Below are 24822 nucleotides of genomic sequence, written 5' to 3' on the forward strand. Positions count from 1 at the left end.
ACACACACTTACAGTTAACTCTGTATTTATACTGCATTATGTTTTCATATTATGGGAAAGATAAAACCAAATAACGTAGTAAAACTTCACAGTGACAATATATGTATATATTTATTCTGATCTTACAGCCTATATGCTTCTGCTACAACAAAAACATGTTCAACAAAAACAGAACATAGAAACAATTGTTGCAATTATCGATATTGATATTTGATGATGTCACAAACTCAAGTATGTTGCTGTCCTTAGTGTTAGTTTAACACAATCACAACACAATAGGGATTTGTTCCCTTAAATCAAGGATGGGGTTCTCACTTATTAACCCTGAAGGACCCAGTGTGATGTTTATGTCACATTGAATTATCTTGACCTTCACCCAACCTCTGTATGTGACACACGTCTCACTGGATCTCAAAGGGTTAATTCCACTGCCCACAGGTTAGGTCTCCAGCATCCTGTGTTTGTCACAATGTGGACGAGAACAAAACACTTCCTGCATGGATCCATCACTACAAAAACGTCCGATATTTGATGAAAACGGATTTGTTGTTATATACATAAAGACAGAACAATTCCTGGTTGCGATAATCGTTCTAAACCCGCATTTAATTAGTAGCTGCTTCACTTTCTTGTACACCTGGGATTTTACGAGTCTAATCACTCTTTTGGGGGGTAAATAAACAGCTTCTTATTTGCCCTGCAAGAGCAAAATTGTGATGTTTTCCCCATCTGGGAACAATAGTCATACACTGTTAAAAAAATGAATTAAATCTGTGCCATACGCATTAAAAACGTTATTTTCTGATTATAATGAAAACTGAAAACACCATTCAGTTATTATTGTTTTAATTTAATTTCTAAGTACCAATTTGTTCTCAAGCCTCTCTGTTTTGACGATGGTGCAGCTAACCTGGAGCTGATAAGGCTTTTCATTAGACGTCTTTGCAGAGATTTCTTTTCTCTGGCAATTCCATTAAAAACAGCTACCAGATAGTAAAACCTTGAGTGCTGGCAGGTGAAAAAGCTTCAATTTTATTGTTTCTGCGGGCAAACTTTGTGAAGCGTGCATCTTGTGTGCCCATGTTCCCACAGCAGTGAACCCACAGGGTGCTAATGAATGAGTCCATTATGTTACACTGCATGTTTTTTAAAGGTCCCCAGTTTATTATAAATGCAGGGCATATCAGCATTTAGCGAAGAATACATCCACATTACAAACAATATTTCCTTCTCCTTCTTTTTCTTCCCACTGAGTTAATAAAATGGTCCATGAGGAGCCTAAAACAACTCCTTGACCACAATTTAAATGAGTATAAAGGACACAACTCAGTTCACCTCTGCGATCATCTCATATTTCCGTCATTATCATCTGCATGGATCAGAAATACGCTGAGCCCAGAAACCCAAACCGTGGCTCTGTTTGGGAAGGAATGCTGTTTCCGTTGCATGGTTAGGTTAACTGAGTTAAAGCTCATATTGAGAGGCTTGTTGTGTGTCTATAGTCTGCGGACACAATGCCAGAAACAGCGAATCCCCATGTGCTTCTCGGCTCGCCGCAGACTATTATCCCCTCGACTGTTTTTTTGTGGGATCACAAAGAGGCCTGCAGCTTCTCTCAGAGCAACAATGAAATGCAATTCCTGTGTTAAATTAGATCTTTTCTCTCCAAAGGACCTCTTTGCTCTTGACTTGGAACCATATCGCTACTGCGGAGTTAATATGACTGGTTTCCGGATTCTGAATATTGAGAACCCCCAAGTGGCCTCGATCGTGGAGAAATGGTCAATGGAACGGCTCCAGGCGACGCCAAAACCCGATTCTGGCCTCTTGGATGGGATTATGACGGTATGACAATTGTTTATATATATGACAGAGATGTTTAAATCCTGCAGAGAGATCCCAGACAATTAACCTTTTGGCAAACACACATTCAGACTGGTTTAGGCACTGAAAGTAAACTACTGTTGCTTGTATGACTATGCACGTGTATTTAAAATAATGACGTTTTGGTCAGGTGTAAGTCTACTTCTGGTTCATCATGTCATATATGTTGGTATATTATTAGTTATTTATGTATGGCTTCTGACGTTCAGACATTCCTGACTAACTTTGCGGACTGGTTTGTCACTGAACGATGATGTAACGTCCTCCTTTCCGGCAGCGTCAGGGACAAAAGGTTTCTCCGCAAGATGATGTTCTAATATTGACGCACAGGACTCAGTGTACCTCATTATATTTATATCTATGAGTGAGCAGCGCTCTTTCAATAGCAGTCTGAAACCCAACATATTCAGCAAACCGATTCCTTTCACTATCCCGAGAGGATGCCCGGGACAGCCTGCGTAAAGGGGCTGAAGGTACTGGACTAGGGGCTGAGTCAAAACTTTGACCGAAGGTACAATCTGTACCTGTCACAGATTAATGTATTGCTCGAAGCCACTCTATACTATTTACGAAGCAATTGGATACACCTGCATACTTTGCGATTCGCAGTCGGGTCAACATTGTAGGTCTCATACTAGAGAGATGAGATGCGTGTCAATGGATGTTTCTTTAGCACAGAAATAACTGTTATCTCCAGGTGGCTGGATTATTCTGACTGGTCTTTTATTTGTGTGTGAGGTTTTGTTTTTAATGTACCTTGTATTAAAGTAGTCTTCTTCAGTACCCTTAACTGCCCGGCCATTATGACATGTGGGCCGTGGTTATGGATTATGGAGTCACTGGACTCAGCTCCGACTTGTGCTTTCCCGATGGAAGGATGACTCAAAGCATGGATTTGCCATTATGCCGGAGCGCACAGAAACCCTGTGTGGAGTGCCATAATAATTCACAAGGTCAACGTGCCTTTCCCCCCTGAAAGGAGGCAGAAGATGACAGCCATCAGCCTATAGAAGCCCAGCATGCAAAACAATCTCAATAACGTATTTCCTCTCTGCACTGAGATGGGGCCTCTTCAACCTAATGCAACAGATGACATGAAGAATTTACTCTTCGTGCTCAGCGCCATAACGAGGGCAGTCAGTCTGTTTATTTATTTATTTATTTATTTATTCGTGTTGCGTCTTTCCTAATAAGACAGACAAAGTGAGAGCAGCGCCGCGCAGAACCCACCCCCGAAAGAGTCTCTTCTCTTTCTTTTTTAATTCTACATTAGAGGCTCTCTGAAACACTGCCCTTCAGGTGAACGCTCACAAAACAACATTTCATTAAGTCCCTCCCAGCAAACCCAGTCACCGATGCAGCTTTCATTTCACGAGAGTCGCTGTGGGAGAAACAGGGCTACAGAGCCAGTAATTCGAATACATATTTTACTGAGAATCGTCCTCACTATATATATATATATATATATATATATATATATATATATATATATATATATATATATATGAAAATCTATTTTTACGAAGCTGTTCAAATACTCTCCCGCTGTATTCTCCCAGGGTTAATTATTTCTGGGAGGAATTTTAGCTCTTAAATTGGCCTATTTGTTAATTACATACAAACATTAAATATAAATAAATACAACTAATGAGAATAAATCATAGCTGTTATCAAGTGGAGAATAGAGATTATTCGAGTTTGTTTTTATTTCAGTTTTGATACTCCTTGTTTTTGCACAAATTTGTGCCGCGCAAAGAGAATGCGTGGTTCGGTGACGTGATTTTGTCTAATTTCTTCCTGTGAAATTGTGTTCAGAGTTTCACAATCTCCGCACATGTCCTGATCTAGAGATAGCTCACACGGTCCCAGCCCTCAGAGTTGTCTGTGCTTGTGTTGCGAGTCGTAGTCGAACCCTTCGGCAGCACCAGGCCGATCTGTCGACTGTGTGTTTGATCCACTTCTACCGGCTGAAATAATGTTCCCCTTTATTTCAGACAGACGCTGCTCTGACCTATGATGCGGTCCACATTGTGTCCGTGTCCTACCAGCGCGCTCCCCAGATGACCGTCAACTCTCTGCAGTGTCACCGGCACAAGCCCTGGCGGTTCGGGGGTCGCTTCATGAGTTTCATAAAAGAGGTACAACTTCTCACCTCACATTAAACAGCTGATTGAGTAGAGCACCGACAATAGCATGATTATTATTGTTGTCACTAATAATTACACATTAAACTTGATCAAATTAGCCTCTCTGCCTGTTTATTTCTGTGGCGATCGGGTAGAATTTGTTGCTGCCGTGAGCATTTTTTCAGAGTAATTAATTTACCACCTCACATTTCATATTGAACTGATGTCACAGATCTCAGATGTGTTGATTTGAGACACAATTAGATATTGGAGGTACATGCAGTTTATTCTTATAAAGTTACACTGCAAAATATAATCAGTGCATTTTTTAAAAATCTAAAATGCTTAAAGATTCCTTGTGAGTGTGTTTGCCATCTCCTGCCAGTCTGTGTGAGACTCTGGAGGCGTAGGGATGGTTTGGCCGAGTTTTGAATAAGCCGGCCGTCCCCCGTGTGTTGCTGTCTTCAGCCAGATTTGTGACAAAGCCAGAGACGGTTATTCTTTTCTGTGTGAAGAAAAGCGACGGATATGTTGTTCACATCTGTATTTTTGTGGCTGCGTAGAAAACAATCACAAACAGGATTTGAAAAATAAACATCTTTCGTGATATGATGAACGAATAACAGCAAAAACACAACACAGAGCTGATTTAGCCTCTAATTCACATTAAAGCCAAGCGTTTGAAATGCATTCATTCGCTCTGGGGTTTGGGGGCAGAGTCCAATCTGCGTCTTCGAACAGACGGATATAAAGAATGGCGATATCAATGAAAAAGAGATTGTTCTTTTTTTCTGTATGGCTACAAATGTAACAGACACCCCCATTACACCACGAAACAAGAGACACGTTCAGCCCGGGAGGTTTATCTGCGCATCGGGACAGAGGTTACAACAGGGTTCAGCGAAATCAAGTGAATGAGCCTCAGAAGCAAGAACCACAGCGATGATTGTTAATTAATCACGGTCCAGTGGGAGACAGTATTTGAACTGTTTCAATGTAAAATATAATTAAAATTAAATGGGATAGTGAGTAATGATTAATGGTGTATAGTAACTGCCATTGTTTCCCCCCCTCACAGTCCCACTGGGAAGGATTAACGGGGAGGCTGGTATTCAACAAGACCAGCGGCTTGCGGACAGATTTCGACTTGGACATCATCAGCCTGAAGGAAGACGGCCTCGAGAAGGTGCAGTGTGCATTTCCTGCAGCGATGCTAATGGTCCCCATGTTGTTCCCCATCAGTGTCTCTTCTCTGCTGCTGTGTCTGTTGTGAGGTATCCCCCAGGGGACGGAGACAGGAGACGTTTATTAAACAAAATACACAAACAGTCAAAACCTTCATCGTATGGGCAGGTGGGCTCGAACCACAGAAACTGGATGTCCGTGCCTCTGAGCTCTCGGGTGTCTCCGCTCTCGCTTTGACGCCATCTGTCTGTCCGAGGGGACCGTTGACTGATTTACCAACCGTACATGAGACATAGTTTCCATCAGGACTCCCCAGACGCCTCTCTCTGGCCGTGGAAATCTGTGCCTCAATGTGTGAGTGTATCGGTTTGTTTCACAGCGGCACGGTGAAGCAGTTATGATGCCACTCTCATATTATTAAAATGGAAATTGACTAGAAACCGTCGGAATGAAAACCCATCGTGTTGACGGCATCCTTCCCCTGTTTTGTTGTTGTTTTCTAATCCATATTTGATAATATAATTTACCTTCTAACAAGGAATTTAATGGACTGCGTTACACAAAACCATAAGTTAGTGGGTCATAAAGCAAATTGGATTAAAGCACTCCAGTGTTAATTGTCGTTTTGTTAATGACATTCTGGGGTTATGTTTTAAATGCTTTTATAGTAATGAGGGACTTAGGCATTTTTGCGGCTCGTCTTTAATTGAGAAGAAAAGACGTGCGGATAAAACCCTGCTTCACATCTGCTGCGGTAATTCGCTCTGGTTAATGATTAATATTCTTTATTATTGTTCAAAACGTAAAATTATCATTTAATTACACTTTGTTGTGGATGTTGAGGTGCAAATTGCCTATCTGAACAGGTCAGAGGTGTTTTGGATTTATTATTATAGTGAATGTGTCACTTGCGTATGAAGAACTGTGTGTCGCTACGTTTGTTCACTCAAAAGTGTATTGAATGTGTCCCAAATCAAGTGTGGCTTCATTGTTATTCTAACTGTTTCACAAAAGCAAAAGTATCCCTCTCTCCATCAGAAACAGGATAATGACTTAAGGGAGTTCACTTCAATATAAGCCCAATACAAATAAAACGGTTGGGTTTAGACCAGTCATTGATGGTTAAAACAGGGCACAGACACTGCCTGAGCGCAACAATCCAGAGAGCCGATAAGATGAGTTTAACGGTGTTCATTGTTTGTCATGAGCCTTGAAGGCCGAGTAAATGCCCTTCGTTCTGTCTTCGGGGGAAACCTGTGAACAGAAGTGGTTCCACGAATGAATCCCACCATTCTTTTACAGATAGAAATAGACTGTTACACAAAACATACACACACAGTGTTATTATTACTCCTTCCCGAAGTCCCTTTAGGCCACAACTGTCGGAGAGATGCTATCTTTCCTTTAAATTGCAAAAGCACAACAGGGACACAACGGTGCCTCAGTCAATGAGCGTCTCTCATCATGATTTATAGCCTTGGCATCGTGGCTCTGAACTCGGCCCCTTGGTGTGTAAATAGTCAAAACCGTGAGCCACAGATTTGAACACACCCACAGGAACACGGGTCCTACAGCTCACGTCCGGGTCTCAGGCGCAGTGTTGTGCGATGGGTTGTTGTGCAGGGGAAACACTGTGAGCGCACCTACCATCTCAAACATGCAGAGCGGCAAAGTAATCCCAGCAAAGTGGATATTATCATTAGTTTAATTAGTTATTAAACGGTGATGAATTCAGAGAGGAGAAGTCACTTAGTGTTGGGCTGAAACATCATTAAAAAGTTGGAAAGCTCTGTCACGGGGAGAAAGAAACCCTTTAGAATAGCTCCTTTGGATAATCGCGTTTAACCAATTGAGTTAATTGTGTGCAATTAACGGGACATGGGATAACATGCTGAGTGGAGAAAATTATGGGTATTTTTTTAAGGTACTGTACTCTCAGTCATGTGCTTTTCAGACATACAGGAAGTATGTTCTGTGTAAATGACACGTAACGCACTTTATTGTGTGGGGGTAACTGGGATATTGCCAGAGCGTTATAAGACGTACACACAAGCAGATTAAGCACATTAGAAATCACAAACAATTATCATAATCAAAATCATAACGATACACGTAATATTCAATGACAGAAACAGGAAAAACACGGCGAACTTCGCGTGTGTAATTACTGCGCTGAGTACACAGTATTGAGCGAACTTAGTACAAATATTTGCTACATGAATATTGAACATCACTGCAGGGAACAAGACGTGGAATCAGTCCAGATGAGATTCTGTTGGAAATGCAGATCTATACCGACAGCCACAGGACTTTTCAAAATAACGATTTGTTAGGGAGCTCTTCAGTGCAGAGCTCTGGCTCGAGGGCATCAATTGTGTAAAACTCCTCTTATTTGTTCAGATCTTCCTACTGATCTCAGAGAGCTTTACCCGCTGCATAATGCGCTGCGAGAAGTAATCCACAATTTGATTCGGCGGTCAGAGGGCTCGGAGTTGTGCTGCTTTTGAAATTAATCTCACACAGCTTGCGTAGGGAAGAGCTCGGGTCACGGACACGGTTGGCAGACGGGCTTCGAGTCTCCAGAACTGAGGCAGACGGCACCCGAAACGGCCGAGGCACCGTCATTAAAACTCACCGATACAGCAGTCAAAATGAGCAACACCACGGCTTTCTGAAACCGAACTGTGGTATATATGGATGGAAAACTGAAGCTGTCATAGAAGTGTGTTTGTGTGAAGAAGATAAGGTGTGTGCTCCGAGTTACACACATTCACCAGTTGTGTGAAACGAGACAGTTGAATCATGTGTGTCTTTTATTTCTGGTTTGAGAGAAACTTTTCTTGGCGTAAGAAAGCATTCGCAGCGACTGATCTGCTCCCTCTGTGATTATAGCTAATCATCAGGATTGTTATTTTGCTCTGAAGGTCTCTGTCGAGGCTCTTTATTTCCATAACCCTGAGAGCGCAGCCATGATTGTAATTTAAATGGAGCACAGCAGCCATATAGGTCTGTATTGAAGGCAGTTTCACTAATTGCTTACCATAAGCGATTCTATTTATTTATTTATTTATTTATTTATGAAGTCATATGTATGAAGACTGCTTAGATCAGGAACACAGATCTGTAGCATTTATCTCAGCACTTACATTAAACACAAATATACACGTGTTACAAAGCCTGGGTATTTATTTTTTATTAAATGTATTAAATGTATTCAGGACACAACCCCGTTGGCCTGGCCTCACTTGACTAAGGGAGCGATGGCTGTGCCATGAGGATGAGGCCATCAAACAAGGCGGGGTCCTGTAGGTGTTGGTCAAAACTGAGTCTATCTGTGAGCCATTGTGTATTTATTTCTGTATCAGTTATTTTCTAAGGTAAAAGGTTACTGCCCAACTGACCCCTTCCCTGCTGCCGTCAACCCTAAATCACTGTGTCCTGTAGGATCAATGGCGCTGGTAAAAGACACAATACTGTCTGGAGATAACGTGGTGTTTGACCCTCTGCAGGTGGGGAAGTGGAGTCCCACCGGCGGGCTGAACATCACAGAGGTGCCGAGGCCGAGAGGAATGAACATCACTGACTCGCTGTCCAATCGCTCACTGATCGTCACCACAATCCTGGTAGGTTTTTCAATCCAATTCAACTCCATTCCTCCCGCTCTTCCTGCTCACTCTCTCCTCTCTGGGATCCCTGTCTGCCATGCCGGCCCATCTCTGTCTCCAGGCTGTGGAGCTTAGTCTATCTGTCTCTTTCCTTCTCTGGTCAAAATTAACTGAAGGGAAGGGAAACGAGGGGGACCAGGATGTCATTTGTCCTGTTTGTTTGTTCAGATACATCCGATCCTCAGTGAAAAGCAAACCACAGGCTGCTCATTCTGGGACAAAACACAACAGCACATTAATATCTCAAGTTATTAAAAGCCTACATTGTGTAATTTCTTTCTTTGTTTTTGAATTTTGAAGAATTGAAGAGAATTGTGTAAGCTGTTTTATTATGTTTATCACAATAATGATGATGATATTTTTATTATTATACCTTAAAATCAGATGTAATGTGTCCTTTTCTATTCTAATATTCTGTATCGTACCATACTCTCCATTTGTGTGCATTCGTTCCATCATAAGAACATAAAAAAGTGTTCAATTGAGAGGAGCCCATTTGCCCCATTGTGCTCGTTTGGTGTCCATTAATAACTAAGTGATCAAGGATCCTATCCAGTCTGTTTTTGAATGTTCCCAAATTGTCTCTTCAGCCACATCGCTGGGGAGTTTGTTCAGATTGTGACGCCTCTCTGTGTGAAGAAGTGTCTCCTGTCTTGAATGCCTTGAAGCCCAATTTCCATGTGTGTCCCCGGGTGCGTGTGTCCCTGCTGATCTGGAAAAGCTCCTCTGGTTTGATGTGGGCGATGCCCTTCATGATTTTGAAGACTTGAATCAAGTCCCCACGTAGTCTCCTCTGTTCCAGGGTGAAACGGTTCAGTTCCTCAGTCTCTCAGTAGGACATTTCCTTCAAACCTGGATCAGGCCCAATCATGTCCTTTCCTCACATCGCCCATGTTCTCAGGACACACAGAGGAGTCAGCCTTCCCTTCTCCAAAGACTTCCACAGGCCCTGACTTATATTAACTACCTCTACGGAAAGTCGTTCTCTCGGGCATCTTGGCACCCAACGGAGGCTCCACACAAGTGACGCCTCGCTTAAATATTGATGTTTCCTCGAGCAAACTTTTGTCTGATAAAACATTGATGTCAGTGAAAGCTTTGCACGCAGCGACTGCAGTCTCTCTCTCAGGTGACAGAAGACATGTCCCCTCAGGCAGCGTTTCATCAGAAGCGAACACCTCTCTGACTGATTGAAAGCCCTGAAGCTCCTGAGTCCGCACCCCCCGACCCCTCACAGGGCATCACAACAAATATACAATTAATACGAAAGTGGCTAAAACCAGAGAACTCTCCACAACGCCGCTTCCTCGGTATTTAGAGAGTTTTGAAATAATGTGTTTTGATATTATCTGCCGACACCCTGTTGAGCTCATGATAATAAAAATACCAAACAAACACATTTACAATATCCCCCCCCCCCCCGAGAAAGGCTTCCACTGAGAGATGAACTGCAATCAAAACCAAAACCAAGGAATAAAAGCATCAACGCAAACTGCTGTGTTTAATGGGATTTAGAGCAATTTAGTGGCATATAAGTACATAAGTAAAGAGAAACTCCATAAAGTGTTTTGTTATTAATCTGCCAATAAACTTGTTCAAATATTTATGGAATATTATTCGATTTCAAGCTTTGGAAACAACGAGCTGCTTACTGACTGAATTATTACCGCTTTCCTCTCTACAGTCTTTGCTGAGCGACATTTTCATTACTAAAATGGTTTTCTAATGCCCTTTTGAGGTCGTATTAGAGCTGATATAATTAATAACAGTAGTTTGTACATGCGAATGGACTGCATTCATTCTCTTCAACCGCATGAGAACGACAGTCATGGGAGTCGACAGATCGCTGCTGTATTTACAGATAGATCAATAAAAAATAAATACAGCCAAGCATCTTACAAATCTGAAGAAAAAACAAACATTATTACAAAATTACTTTGCTCTGTTCATCGAGACACTAGGCAGACAGCAGATACCAATGAACAGAAGTGCAGTTCAGTGCAATCCTGCTGTTCATCTCTGATCGTTCCCTGGATCTCGTCCTCGGGCAGAAACAGACGAGTTATAAACCAGTCACACAACAGCCGCCAGACGGGGTTTCTTTGCTCAGTCCTGCACTGGCCAATGCTTGACTTTGTCCAGGTCTTTGGACGTCAGACCCGAGTTATTTCTCATAACCAGGTCAGAACCAGTAAATGAGATGATCGTATGACCTTTCCAATGAGAACGTGATTCGAGAAAGCATTGTATACATAGAAATGAAACTGAGAACATACATTTAGTCACCAGTATAAGTATTTTTCATTTTTTTAACCTTTTCTAAGCTGAGCACAGTGTTTGGAAAAGGTCAGATGTTCACCCATCCACCAGCCTAGTGCATTGACCATATTTGAAGATGAGCTTGATGATAATATATGCGTAGATATGTGTGTTGGCATGTGGGCCCCAGTGTGTATTCACAGAGAGAGACAGAGCGTTTGTTATATGGCCTTCTCCTTCTGTTTCATTGTTGTGTTTTTGTGTGAGAGCTGGCCACTCTCTGGCAGTTTGACCGGCGTCACGCAGAGACAGCGCCTCTCGGACAATCGTAGCTCATCCAGTCAGAAGTCACTGTGTTCACATGCCAGCTCCGTCTCTGGTCCCTCCCCACTCCTGACACGGTGCAGCGAGACACGGGGGCATGTCCTCTCCCCGCAGCTGTCACCACAGTCACGACATCGAGTCGCTCCTGCAGCGGCACCGAGCTGTGGGCACACGAGCGCCCAACACAAACACTGTAATTAAGAGGCGATGGAAATAGAAGCGTGTAATCATCATCAAGCGATGCACAGAGAAGGTTTTAATCACTGCTTCTTGGGGTGTCAGTTTGTGTCAAATTGAGAGCAGTGGGTTTTACATTCACAAGGGCGACGTGTCACGTGGAAGCAAGACAAGACGCGGACGCATCTGTTTGCAGTGAGAGGGTTTGTGGAGAGTCAACTCAGAAACAATGCTCTTCTCTGAGCTGATCTAAAGGAACCTCCTTCCATTTCAATATGCATCCAAGCACACTTATTATTATTAGGTACTTGTAGCCAATTTTTGTATCCACGGTGCCTTACAATATGCTAATATACACGGCACTGTATATACGTGCATTTACTGTCATTTAAAAAAGACAATACAATAACACCTATATTATATTACAGTGTATGTTAAAGCATCAGAGGAAGATACCACAAGCGTGAGGAGGAAAATAAATGTATCCCACAGAAAAGTCTAACATTATAAAAGGTCAACCCTTGCAGTTAAGCCCCGAGGTCCCGGGCTTCTGTTCTGTTCGTGAGCAAAAATCGCATTTTGATTTTGTCTCCAGATATTCCCGACACGCCGGACACCCTCTGCTGCCCAGTGTCACTCGTCCATTAGCCAAGAATATCACTTTGCTTTTAAAAGCTTTAGCTGAAGATGTGCATGCTTGCTCGGCCATGCTAATACTGGTAGTGGGAGTCAGTCACTGTGTCGCTCCTGTTTAGCTGGGGAAATAATTGACTTGCTCAGATGCTCACGGTCTGCTTTTTAAGGGGTTAAAGGAAGGCCACACAAATGGCAACAGCAACAAAACCAAATCCAAGTCAACCACTGACTGACTGAGTAACTGAGTAATTGCAAATGGTAACAATTTGCTTAAACATCTTTAGCTTCAACAATTAATACTCATATCCTTGTGAGCTTGACGTTATCCCATCAGAAGATACTCAGCACAGAAATAAGATGACAGCTTTCTCGTTATAAGTCCTTGCGTTCCTGAAGACAGATTAAGATATTCAAGATGCTCTCCATCATGCGATAATTGTCTCCAGTTCACTGGCTGTAACTATTTCGATAATATTTTATTTATTCTCCAAAGCAGTCTTGGAAGAAAATCCTTTTTAAATGAGTTGAACAAATTGATTTTAGCCCAAACCTGTGGGAATTTGAGTGAAGCTCTGAACAGATGGAACATTGTTTTTGGGAAAATGTGCAAACTTTTTGATCAGCATAATTGGACAACTTGTGCAACGTGACCGATTCTGTCCTTAACGGTCCTGGTGAGATACTTTTATGTTCTCTGTGGCACAATTTATGTCTCTGAAATGAAGAACTTTTTCCATTTTGACACAGATCCTCATTCCAATATTCAATAAATATATTTCTAATCCATGCACTAGCTGTCTTTACTGTCCATACAACAAGTTATTTACAGGGAAACAAGAACTGGAGCTTAAAACAAAAACACACTTTCTCTGTTTTCACTCCGTGCAGTTCAGTAGCTTCAAGACATCTGAGCGGTTTATAGATCCACATTGAAAACCTAAACTATTGACCCTTTCATTGTGCCTGGAACAAACGAGCTCGCATTCATATTCCACAGCAATGTGGGTTTGTACTGCGAGGATTGTTTCACAGCAGAATTACATCTGTGCCAAAGCATCAATAATGTCAAGCGAGCAATCATCTAATCTCCATACTGACAGCCTCTCCATGTCTTGTGCAATACATTTCAAAGAGAGCAGGAATATTATTGCTGTATCTCCTCTCATTCACCTGCTCCGTGCGCAGTTGGATATGTGCGCTGTGTGGCTCAGACCGAGGGCACCTTGACTGGGAAATCGATTAGCCAGCTAAGTGTTTATGAATTGTATGCCTGACCATTGTAAGTACTAAATGGTGTAATAGCCCATGAATAAGCAGTCTGCGGAGTCATAAAACATCCCTCTGGATGTAAGTCCATCCCTGGCTTGCTTACGACTGAATCTCACAACAGGGAAAGCGCACAAAACCAACGCCGAGCTTTCTTCACACGGCCGTTTCCCTGTGATGCTTTCTGCCCGACTTGCTGCTGAGCTAAATTGTGCATTTGGTCGAATCTAGTGCAGGAAAGGATCACAACATAAGAAACATAAGACAGTGTCCAATCGAGAGGAGGCCATTCACCCCATCATGCTCGTTTGGTGTCCATTAATAACTAAGTGATCAAGGATCCTATCCAGTCTGTTTTTGAATGTTCCCAAATTGTCTCTTCAGCCACATCGCTGGGGAGTTTGTTCAGATTGTGACGCCTCTCTGTGTGAAGAAGTGTCTCCTGTTTTCTGTCTTGAATGCCTTGAAGCCCAATTTCCATTTGTGTCCCCAGGTGCGTGTGTCCCTGCTGATCTGGAAAAGCTCCTCTGGTTTGATGTGGTCGATGCCTTTCATGAAGACTTGAATCAATGTATTCTAGTTCTCAGTTCCACATGTGGATGAATATAAACACATCACTCCCCCGAAACAATAAGGCTTTCGACTTTGACCCCCCATCTTATTGGAAATCAGCTCGGCTCACAGCTATATGAAATTTATTATCTTGTTCTAGATAATATCAATGGCTTGTTTCTGATCCTCAGTGTTCTTTAAAAAGTGTGTTCTTAACTAATATAAGGTGGTGGCATTTGTGGTCCAAATAAATGTTGTTTTCTCCTATATAAATGTCAGCATCCATCCTTCTGCTCAAGTGAATATTTCCATTTCATTCCACAGGTTTAGTTTTTTCATTTCAACCAATGTGACAAGTAAACAAATGGGTCAGATTAATTTCAAACCAGTTCTTTTTAAAAAATACTTTATTTTGAGTCTGCATGTTGAGCGGGTTATTGAATTGTGTTGCATATCTGTGTTAACAATCTTAATAATTGTGTATTTATAATGCTAGAAGCCCTTTTCGATGGAATTATGCAAAGATTAAATCAAACCTTGCACTCCAATCACACATTAAAATGCTGGTGTTTGATGACAGGGTTCATCACAAGCTACTATGAAGACATTTAAACACGTGACATTTAAAGTGTATTGTCTGTCAAAAATCCCTAGAAAGCTGCAGTCCGTGTGGTGAGACTGTGAGAAACAGTGCGAGCCTTTCTTCAATCACATTAATATCACTTTACAATCCCAGTGCCAATTTCAATAAGAAAAACAATCTATCTTCTCTTTTCCTTCCAAAGCAAGCCCATGAAACCTTCAGTCCAGGCCCATTTGCGTGTTTATTTATTTATTTTCAAAAGACTGTGTGCGAATTAAACCAGATGTGCGTGAAGGTTGTTACGCGGCCCTCGGTGGCAACGCACCTGAAGTAAACACATTTCTATTTATTTAAACACCTCTCAGTCATAACCTTGTTCTCAGACGCAGTCCTTTAAATGTTTAAGAGAGTTATCAGGGAAGATCACTTAACTTTAATTGCTTTGTGTTTAAAACAAATTGAATCGCTGACCTTATGTGTGATGTTCTGTGTCTTTGCAGGAGGAGCCATATGTCATGTTTAAGAAGTCATACAATGTGCTCGCTGGTAATGACCGATTTGAGGGGTTTTGCATTGACCTTCTGAAAGAGCTGGCAAATATCCTCGGATTCATGTACGAGATCCGCCTGGTGCCTGATGGGAAATATGGATCGCAGGATGAGAAAGGACAGTGGAACGGCATGGTGAAGGAGCTGATGGAGCACGTGAGCTTTGTCCTTTTCTCATTTGGGGAACGGGGATGTGGGAAGTCACCGTGTGTGAATCTGTGTCCCTTGGTTGTCTCAGGGGTGCTTTATCCAACCACCGCCTTGTGCTGCTTTTCCTCGACATCGTATGCTATTCCTGTCTACTAATCTTTCTCTTTGTTGTTTGGCGTTTCAAGTTCCCCATTGAGACAGAGTTAAAGACTCCTCTGTACCTGCCCGCAGCATTGTTTTGTCTCTTCAGAAGTGCAGGAGGGTCGTTTACTGCTTCCTGACGGAACGAGATGCGATGTGTTGCGTCAGTGTTGTGTGTCTGGTATTAGAAAGCAAGCTGGACATGTGACACTGCCTTCTGTGTGGATTGTGTCAAACTCATAAAAGAGTTTACATTTCCAGCCCTTCTCGTTATTTAATCATTCATCCCCCCCTTTAAACATTGAAACTTAACAACACAAAGCATAAAATAAACATTTACTTGTCTTACCTGCGTACCCTGCAAGGTTTCTATGACTTCCCTATGTCTGTGCGTTTCTCATTACATGTTATGAAATCGTCTGACTGCCAGGTGTCTGAATCGTGTCAGATAAATACACACCGGAGCCGACGCTGCGCTGGCGTGATTATAAAGCTGAGTGGCCTTTCCCAGTGTGGCCCCAATGTGTCCCTCTCCGTGTCCCTGCCTTAGGGGATGCAGCCGGGGGGAGGGGGAGTTGTAATAGCCTAAGTGGCATTTAGTGAAGGAAGTGATCTGATCCCAGTCAATGGAGAGGCGCCAGGAGGGCAGGTAAAGGTGAGGTGTGGGGTAGCATTTAATCTTTCCAAAGCTTAAGTGAGATTTGGACTGATATAAATAACCTTGGGAAGGAGAGGAGGATTGAGGGACACATATTAGTAATACTAGTAATAGTAATTCCATAATTGCATTTTAACCACCAAGGGTATCTAAAGGAGACAGAATGCGCTGACTGCAGGTTATGTGCACAGACATGTATGTGTGTGTACATATGTGTGTGTGTAGTTAGTTAGTTAGTTAGTTAGCTGGGACCCAGGAGGTGAAACAGAATTCATGAAAATAAAAAATATATATGTTTAACCAAACCACGGGCAAACTGGCCTTAAACAACACATCTCGGGTTCTCTGTCTTTCTACCAGCTCCTCTCTCTTGAATGCATAGGCTTCTAAACACGGGCATAGTACCTTGCCAGTGGTCTAATTGGCTAATTGGACAGGAGGGTAATTGGCTGATTGGCCAACCATTCAGCAGACGGCAATGTGCTGCATTCTCCTGCCAGCCCAGCGGTCGATGAAGCCCCCCAGCCCGGCTCACCTGAGGGTCAGGCCATCCGTGTGGCCGAGGAGCCCAGCCTGTCAGCCACAAGACACACTGTTATCACAAGACATATCATTATATATCACGTGACATGGAAGAGGGAGGCTATATCAGCCCATATGATCCACGGCTAGATGAAGGCTCCTCTAGATGTCTCCGCTTTAATCTACAGCCTTCCTCTTCCATGCCTCGCCTGCACGGTTTATTATTTAATCTTCCCATTTTTTATGTGGCCATCAAACCTTCAATGATATATATATATATATATATATATATATATATAAATACAACTACAGCCTTCTTGGGCTCTGATGTTATTTAAATGCGTTTTCTATGATTCAGTCTGGGGTTTACATTTGCTTTTATGATTTCTCCAAGGTTTTTTCGGCATTAAATCAATTTAAACGATCCAAACGGCTTTTCTGCTTTTTACCTTTTCAAAAATGCGTGCTGGCTGACTACCCGAGAAAGACCTTTTTAGTTTTTCTAAACAGCTGCACTTTCTCCATTTGAAGAACAACACGACTGCATTTGATGCATCTCATTAGCGCAGCTACCGATATAGGAAGAGCGCTTGACAAACGCTAGGAGGGTGAAACGTTGTTTTGTGTCCTTTAGAGAGAAAACACTCTGAAGAAGAGATCGATTATGAAATGGCAGTCGGGAGATTTAAAATATAAGTTTAAAACTTCTCAAGAAGGGCGAGAGTGGAATGTAATACTGTTACTTCTAACAGTAAAATTAGTCCATTATAACCTTTGCTTTTTGAAAATGCTTTACAAGTTTCAGGCGTCGGGAGAGGGCTAAAGACGCTAAGTACAGTAGAGTGCAATCAAAATACTCCCATCTTTGATTATACCTCTTAAGCTTTCATTTTTCTGCCAAATTTTCCCGTCAGTCACAATATAGGGTTTGCCGCCTTTGCAGCCGTGCAAGTAATTTGTAAGTCTCAGTTGATCAAGGTTTCTGAAGAGTAACCAGTAATGTATTTTAACAACTATGTTCTGCAGTCATCTGTCTTAGTACAAAGAGGCCTTTTCCTTGACTGCGATCAGCATGTCAGAAGGCAACACAAAAGCTCTGCCTTGCGTGATTAATACGAACATGAGCGTGCTGAGAAGGTGCCCGTAAAGGTCAGGCACATATAAGTCGTCGCAAGAGAGTTTTCTCTGCGTTTCCCCTCAGACTTTTTGAGAAAGGCATCAACAAACACTCTGTGTTGTGAAATAACGCTGTGAAATAAACTCCACATTTCATATCTATCTGTTTCAAAGATTGGTTTATATTGCATTCCTTCTCACAACCGTAATCCGTATCTCCTTGCTCAAAGTACCTCTGAATGGCTCGCATAATATTCTGGCCTGCCTAGCCGTTGTATTGGATTGCAGATGAGTATTTTTGGTTTCACTTAGAGCCCCAGTATTTGCATTTTGATTTCTTTTTTTAGGGTCAATTGCCACAAATCAAATGTGATTCAGATTTCATTTAGCTCTTCTGGGCTGCAGCTTCCAATGGTGTGATTATCAGAGCTGCAATTTATATATAATGATTTTCAGAGTGGCATAGTGGCATGGTGGCATGGTGATTAGCGCTGCTGCCTCCAGGGTCCCAGCTCCAGGGTCCCAGTTTTGAGTCCTGGCTCGAGGGGCCTCTCTGTGTGGAGTTTGCATGTTGTCCACTGGGTACTCTGGTTTCTTCCCACTGTCCAAAAGACATGTGGGTTAGGTTGATTGTTCTCTCTAATTTGCCCTGTGTGTGTGTGTGTGTGTGTGTTGCCCAGAGATGGACTGGCGTCCTGTCCTGAGTGTATTCCTGCCTTGCGCCCTGGCTGCTGGGATCCGCTTCCCCGTGACCCTTGCCAGGATAAGTGGTTTTGAAAATGGATGGATGGATAAATGATTCCCACCCTCCCCCCAGTATTGTATCTCAGGCACGATATAAACACATGAAAATTACAAGGAATTGTATAATAACCATTCAATTCCTCTTCTTAATGTTATTATCGTTAACGCATCGGACGTGTTTCTGCTTCTCACAGACCTGGTTGGCGTTTGTCTTGCTATTCCTCGTGTCTGTGTTCACACTCCCTTATTTCTTGGCCTTAGTCATCTTGTAAAGATAAGTTAGATGTTGTTGTTTCTAATGGTGCTGTAATCCTGTGGCTTGGCACGTCTTCCCTGCACACAAAGATAAGCCCAACTAAAGTTTGCTGGCCTGAGGAGGGAACCAGGAGGCCTGCCATAAAAACACGGACCGGGATTGATGGCTCTTTCTGAATGATTGAACTTGCCGGCCTTATCTACGGCCAGAGGGACAGAGGGAAAGAGTCCAGCAGGTAGCTTTATGATGGGGATACTCAGACAGAGTTGTGTAGATGTATTTGTGATGGTAGTTAGGAGTTGGTCATCCTCGTTATAAAACTCAGAAGACCCAGTAAAAGTGCAGTGTAGGAATTCTTATCCATAGTCATGAGTTCCTGACACGAGGGCTTAAAAACAGGAGAAAATAAGAGCATATTAATACGAGTTGTCAGCGCAATTTATCGCTTCAATTTATTTCGATTACGACTTTTTTATTAACCCCCTAAAATTTTTCATGAACCATTCCTCTCCGCGTTGATGACTTGTATGTTTTGACGCACAGTGACTTCGCAGACCTCCATGCTGATGTGTTCTTAGCGCTGGCGCGTCGTGGGTCTCCACTGATGAAGTACCAACGCTCGGCCGGGTCGTACATTAAACCTGCCACTCGGCTGGGCCATCAATCATCATTGCATTACCGAATCACAAAAGGTCCTTCCCGGGCATCTGTTTAACGGAGTCCTGCTCTCGCCGGGCTTTCGACGGAGCCAGATGCCGTCACTCGCTTCTGTAGGTCGTGTGTGATAGACATCGGCTGAAATTAATTTGCCTGTTGGAAATGTGAGAGCGGGAAGCAGGAAAAAGAAGAAAGACAGAAAGAAATAGGAACTGTTTTTTCAGCCCTCCTGTCAGATAGTGAATGTGTAAACACAAATTGGAAGTCTGTATGTGAATGAATGCACTGCCTTGCTAATTAAATGCAAAGGCCTTTTGTATCTTTTAGCACAGAGCACTTTATATTTCCTTTATCATTCACTTACAAAGCCCGGTACAAAGCCAAAGGGCATTGTGGGGAAGTGCTAAATGATGCAATAGGCCTAGTTAAACTTGATTAGTTACAATAGATGATCCCATTAATCGTACTGCAATGCTGTTATTAATAATGGCTAAGATATTCATTTGTTACTGTCTTACGGTAATTAATCCTTGTTGTATCTCAGACAAAGGAAGGTGACTGAATAATACCGCTTCATTGTTTTCTTATTTAAATAAAGCTGTATTTTTGTCTCACATGATGGCCAAATAAACTGTGGGTCTGTGAACCACAGCGAGCAATACAACTCTGTGTTGCTCGAATCTTAAGGATTATGACTCAGAAATATGTCCACCCTCTGTGTGGTGTGTCACATGGGCTTCAGCCTGCATTGCTGTGATCACGTCTGCCACACCTGCGATGCTTGACAAATACTTCAACAAAAACAGGACATTCAAGCTAGTGTGGTGTGAACAGAACTATTTCATCACCTTTGTTCGGACGGGGGGTTGAAGAGAACAGTTTTCAGCAGATACATCAGTTTCAGAGGCAGAGTATCTGCAGATATATAGCGCACTCAGTGGACACATTGTCGCCATATGCTCCTGCCTCGGCTCTAACGCCCCTGAACAATGTGCTGCTCGACTCCATTGACATGAGTGTGACACGGCTTCCCACGGGCTCCTCTGTGGGCAACTGAGGATAATCCCCAGAGCCCGTTTCCTGCTCTCTTGCTTGGGGTCTGGCTCTGGTGCTATGTGGTCGGGGGCTCTCGGGGGGAGACGCACCACCAGGCGGGTCCAGCTATTGGACGGCAGGATCGAGCTGGCGGGCGAAGTGGTGCTATTTCATTAGGAGATGTTCCGCTGGTGCTTTAGCCTCTGTGCCGAGCAAAACACTCATCCAGGGGACTAATGACACCGTAACAGACGTGTAACAGACATGGGTACCTCGCTCTGTGTTGGGAATCTGCACGATATTTGAACGAATTTAAAAACAGTCACCTACAACGTGCATGTTTTTGCCCCAGACAGCATCGTCTTCCAGGTTTTTTTCTTGCTGTGCCATTATCTGAAGCTGAGGCGATTAGGGACTGGAGCAGGTTACACTCTCTGACTATGATTAGCCATTGTTACTGATTCGGTGGGTGACCGCATTCAACCGCTCCTTTCAAGACTGAAACCAGGCTGACAAAAGCCCAACGGGCATTAGAATTGCAAAGTGCAAAAGAAGCCAGAGAAAGGAGCAGGCGATCGGCCTTCTCTGCACACTTCTCCGGATGTTCAGTGGCTTTTTAGGTTGAAGTTGAACCCCCACCCCCTATTAAAAGTAATTGCAGATTAATTAGTTACAGGGCATTTCTGTTGTCTTTGCCCACAACGGCACACCAGCGGGGTCTAATCAGTCCTGCCAGAAACAGAAATCACGTTCAACACTGTCAACTGCAGTTCGACACAATAATTCATTCAAACACCGCCTCAGTCACAGGAAACGTGCCATTGTTCTGCTTTAAAATGCCAGTAGCTGGCTTTTTTCGCCGATAGTGGAAGCGCTGCTAATCCTCTGTGAGTTACAATGTGTAAGAAATGAGTTATTCAAGCGTGCAAAGCAGCTGGTTTCATTAACCTCATATTCAGCACCAGAGAGAGTTGCAGAGGTGAGGCGATGTAAATGGTGACCTTCTGAATATTCAGAGAGGTGTATAATTGGGAATTGCTCCTTCTCCGCGAGACGCTGCGTTCATTTCCTTCGAGGTGCCTTTCTCAGCTCTTTTTTTCTCTGATGCTCGGGCCACCTGTGTGACCGAGATGCTTGAAACCCCAGAAGGTTATTTATCTATTTGTTTCTGTCTGCCTTTTTTTCGTATTGTATTTCTAAGACTCCGGTATAAATCCTCAGATAGATATTTTGTTCCAGGGTGAGTCTATTCCTCTTGCTCAGCACACATTTGCCCACATATGTGTTTCACAACAATAACAACAAAGAACATGAGAAAAGCACATCTGTGGCTCCACACAATGAGCAATGCATCTCAAGGACAGTCAGGAAGCAAAGTAACACACAGTCGCTATCAGAGTGAATGCTTGGCTGTTTGTGATATATTACATAGTTATTACTTATCCAAACTGTTACCTTTTATTAATAAGTCATTTAGCAGATGCCTTTATTATACCAGGTGACTTGTTGACACATTGTTTCAACAGTTGAAATACAACGTGCCTGATATACACAATAACAAACGAGTAATTACATCTCTAAAAATAAATTATCTACACATTCAAAGGAACAACATTAAGGTAAAGGAGAAGAACAGTCGACAGGCATGACAATCAGTGAGACAAACTGAAAACAGTGGTGCCTTCTCAATAACACTTTGTAAACTGAGAAAAAACATGAGCACATTGTGTAGAAATATGAGAACTTTGTACAATCAGCCACTTTGTTCTCCTCTCTCCTCCTCCTCTCACAGAAAGCGGACCTGGCAGTCGCTCCGCTCACCATCTCCTACATGCGGGAGAAGGTGATTGACTTTTCAAAGCCCTACCTGAACCTGGGAATCAGCATCCTGTACCGGAAGCCCAACGGCACCAACAGCGGCGTCTTCTACTTCCTCAACCCTCTCTCTCCAGACATCTGGATGTACATCCTTCTCGCCTACCTAGGAGTGAGCTGCGTCCTCTTTGTCATAGCCAGGTAATTAGTATTGTTTTAACTCCAGTGAAACCAGTGCTGGGCATCACTTGCATTGTTCAGCATCACTGGGAAATGCTGAGGTGGCCCTTTCAGATGGAAACCCATTGGGAAACCCATTGGCTCATTGCTCCCTCTCTCCCAGAGCGAGGGATTTCTGGGATTGATTTGTCTCATTAACATGAGCAAAGACCCCCACTGCTGCCGACAGTATCCGACCACTGGATGATTGTGTAGCAGACAAATACTAAAGGATGTACAGACATTAATATAGTTCTGTCCCCATCCAAATACATCCGAATATACCTAAATACACACATGACTGCCAGAATGCACCTTTGAGAACGAGAAAACGAACTCCCCACAGAGTTTTAAAGCACCTTCCACCAATTAATACCCAATCATACAAGGATTAAACTTAATGAGGGAGTTTCACATTCATGACATTTAAAAGAATTTGGTTTTCCACGAGAGCTCAGCGGTTGAATTATATCATATCGCCTCTTTGAGAAAGTGTATTTGCATCCAAATCAATAAATTGCATTTTCTCTCTCTCTCCTCTGCATTGTTTGTGTCACATCTGATCCTTGTGTTCGTTAATGGCGAACGTGTGAAATGGGGCTCCTCCAAGTTCAGAGGAAAGAGGCACTTTGCTCTTGACATTTCGTACAAGAATCAGTGCAGCTGTACTCATTAAGCGCCATTGTGCTCTGAAACCGAGTGCCTTTCAAGCAGCCCGTATAAATAACAGATCTGAAATCACTCGACACCAAATACGGGTGAGGGTTCGGCTATTTACGCCTCCTGAAACGAGAGGAAGCTTGGAGCAGGGAGCAGGTGCAGAATATAGTTGACATCCCAAGAACAAGCACAGCGTTGTCAATAGTAAAGAAATTAACCTCAGGGTAGACAAAGACGACGAACGCCCATCACATGTTTTCTTAATGGAAACATTGACAGCAGCTGAACGATTTTAAAAACATTACAATTTTCAATTCAAAAAGCAAAATCGTTTTCATTTCTGTACAGTTTAGAGCCCTTTAGAGATCGTTGGATTCAAACACATTTCAGTTTGAGTTTTCCAACTTTTGGTTTTATGTCCCACTGAACACATGAGTTTCAGATATAAAAATGTCTTGTTTTGAAATACATGGCTTGAGCATTATGCACTGCAGACACCGTTTAAGCCATCATCGTAGGTCAATGTCATGTTCAACCGACTCAATAATGCTCAAAGAACCTTAAAAAACAGAGATAAATAATCTTTTTCAGTTTTTTAATATAAAAATAAAATATCCCCTTCAACTGCTACAGTTTATAGTATGTTATCTGCAGCCTTAAACCCACAGATCACTTTAAGGTTGTAGCTGAAAAACCACAGAGATTTTTGCTTCAGTAAACGACTCGGAAATCTGGAAAATATAAATTTGAAATTTAGCAGATAAAAAAAAGCAATGGAATACAGATTAAAATTTAAGACTGCAATTCCACGGCGCTGTGGATAAGCACTGCTGCTCCAGCGACTGTGTAATAACACACTTTTGTTGTTATCTTGCGGAGTACCAAAGCGCAGGCCACGTTTCAATTTCAGAGACGCTGCACCCCGGCTTCTTGCTTGAGCCAACTGTGGCGATAGAGAAATAGCATTTATTTAGTGGGTATTTATTGTATTTATTTATTATTATTTACAGGGAAAACTCAAACAAACCAACCAACAAAAAAGTCGGTGTGATATTCAGATTCCCTGGCTTATTAGTTCCAACCCCTGTGTGAATGTATTCAACTTCATATACACATATTTATACATATAGATCTCCAGGTGTAGGTATATATATGAGCCTCTTTCTACTACTTATATATCAAAGGCAATATAGTACGAGTTTACAATTTGCAATTCAAGTTGTGATTGGGTTTAGACCTTCAGAAAGTAAAGAACATTTCAGAAAAACAACTCCCGTTCTCTGAGCTTCTAAGAATGAAGTCAGAAAGAAAGAAAGACAGAAACTCTCACCTGGTTTTTCATCACCTTAGAAGAGCTCAGTTTAGAGGTTAGCCTTTCTGAACCAACTACAACCAAAATAACTCCAGAGACACCATAACCTGAGCCCCTTATCAAAGTGATTTCCCTCAGGCAGGGGACGGATCAATGTCATGTGTCAATATGACACAAACACAACTGCTTTGTGTAGTTGTTTTGTTCGTGGGCCAGGCAGGTATTGGTGGCCATTGTCGAGCACTAAAATGGATGCTGGTCTCAAAAAGATCAATCCAATAATCGCAATGGTGGCTGGAAGTTTCCATAGTGATTGTGCGTTTTTATGGTTA

At 42.5% G+C, this 24822-nt stretch overlaps 1 protein-coding gene across 2 annotated transcripts in view; it reads left to right on the forward strand.

Annotated features, from left to right (window-relative positions):
- The window catches only part of LOC136763628 (glutamate receptor ionotropic, kainate 3), a 127841-nt gene that overhangs the window by 75217 nt on the left and 27802 nt on the right, over positions 1–24822 (forward strand). For both annotated transcript variants that reach the window (XM_066717758.1, XM_066717757.1), the window contains 6 exons: positions 1672–1845; positions 3879–4022; positions 5089–5196; positions 8705–8818; positions 15158–15361; positions 22277–22500. In XM_066717758.1, coding sequence (XP_066573855.1) covers positions 1672–1845; positions 3879–4022; positions 5089–5196; positions 8705–8818; positions 15158–15361; positions 22277–22500 — 968 coding nt within the window. The remainder of the gene's footprint in view (positions 1–1671; positions 1846–3878; positions 4023–5088; positions 5197–8704; positions 8819–15157; positions 15362–22276; positions 22501–24822) is intronic.

The sequence above is a fragment of the Amia ocellicauda genome, chromosome 11, assembly GCF_036373705.1.
Source record: "Amia ocellicauda isolate fAmiCal2 chromosome 11, fAmiCal2.hap1, whole genome shotgun sequence".
NCBI classification, from domain to species: domain Eukaryota; kingdom Metazoa; phylum Chordata; class Actinopteri; order Amiiformes; family Amiidae; genus Amia; species Amia ocellicauda.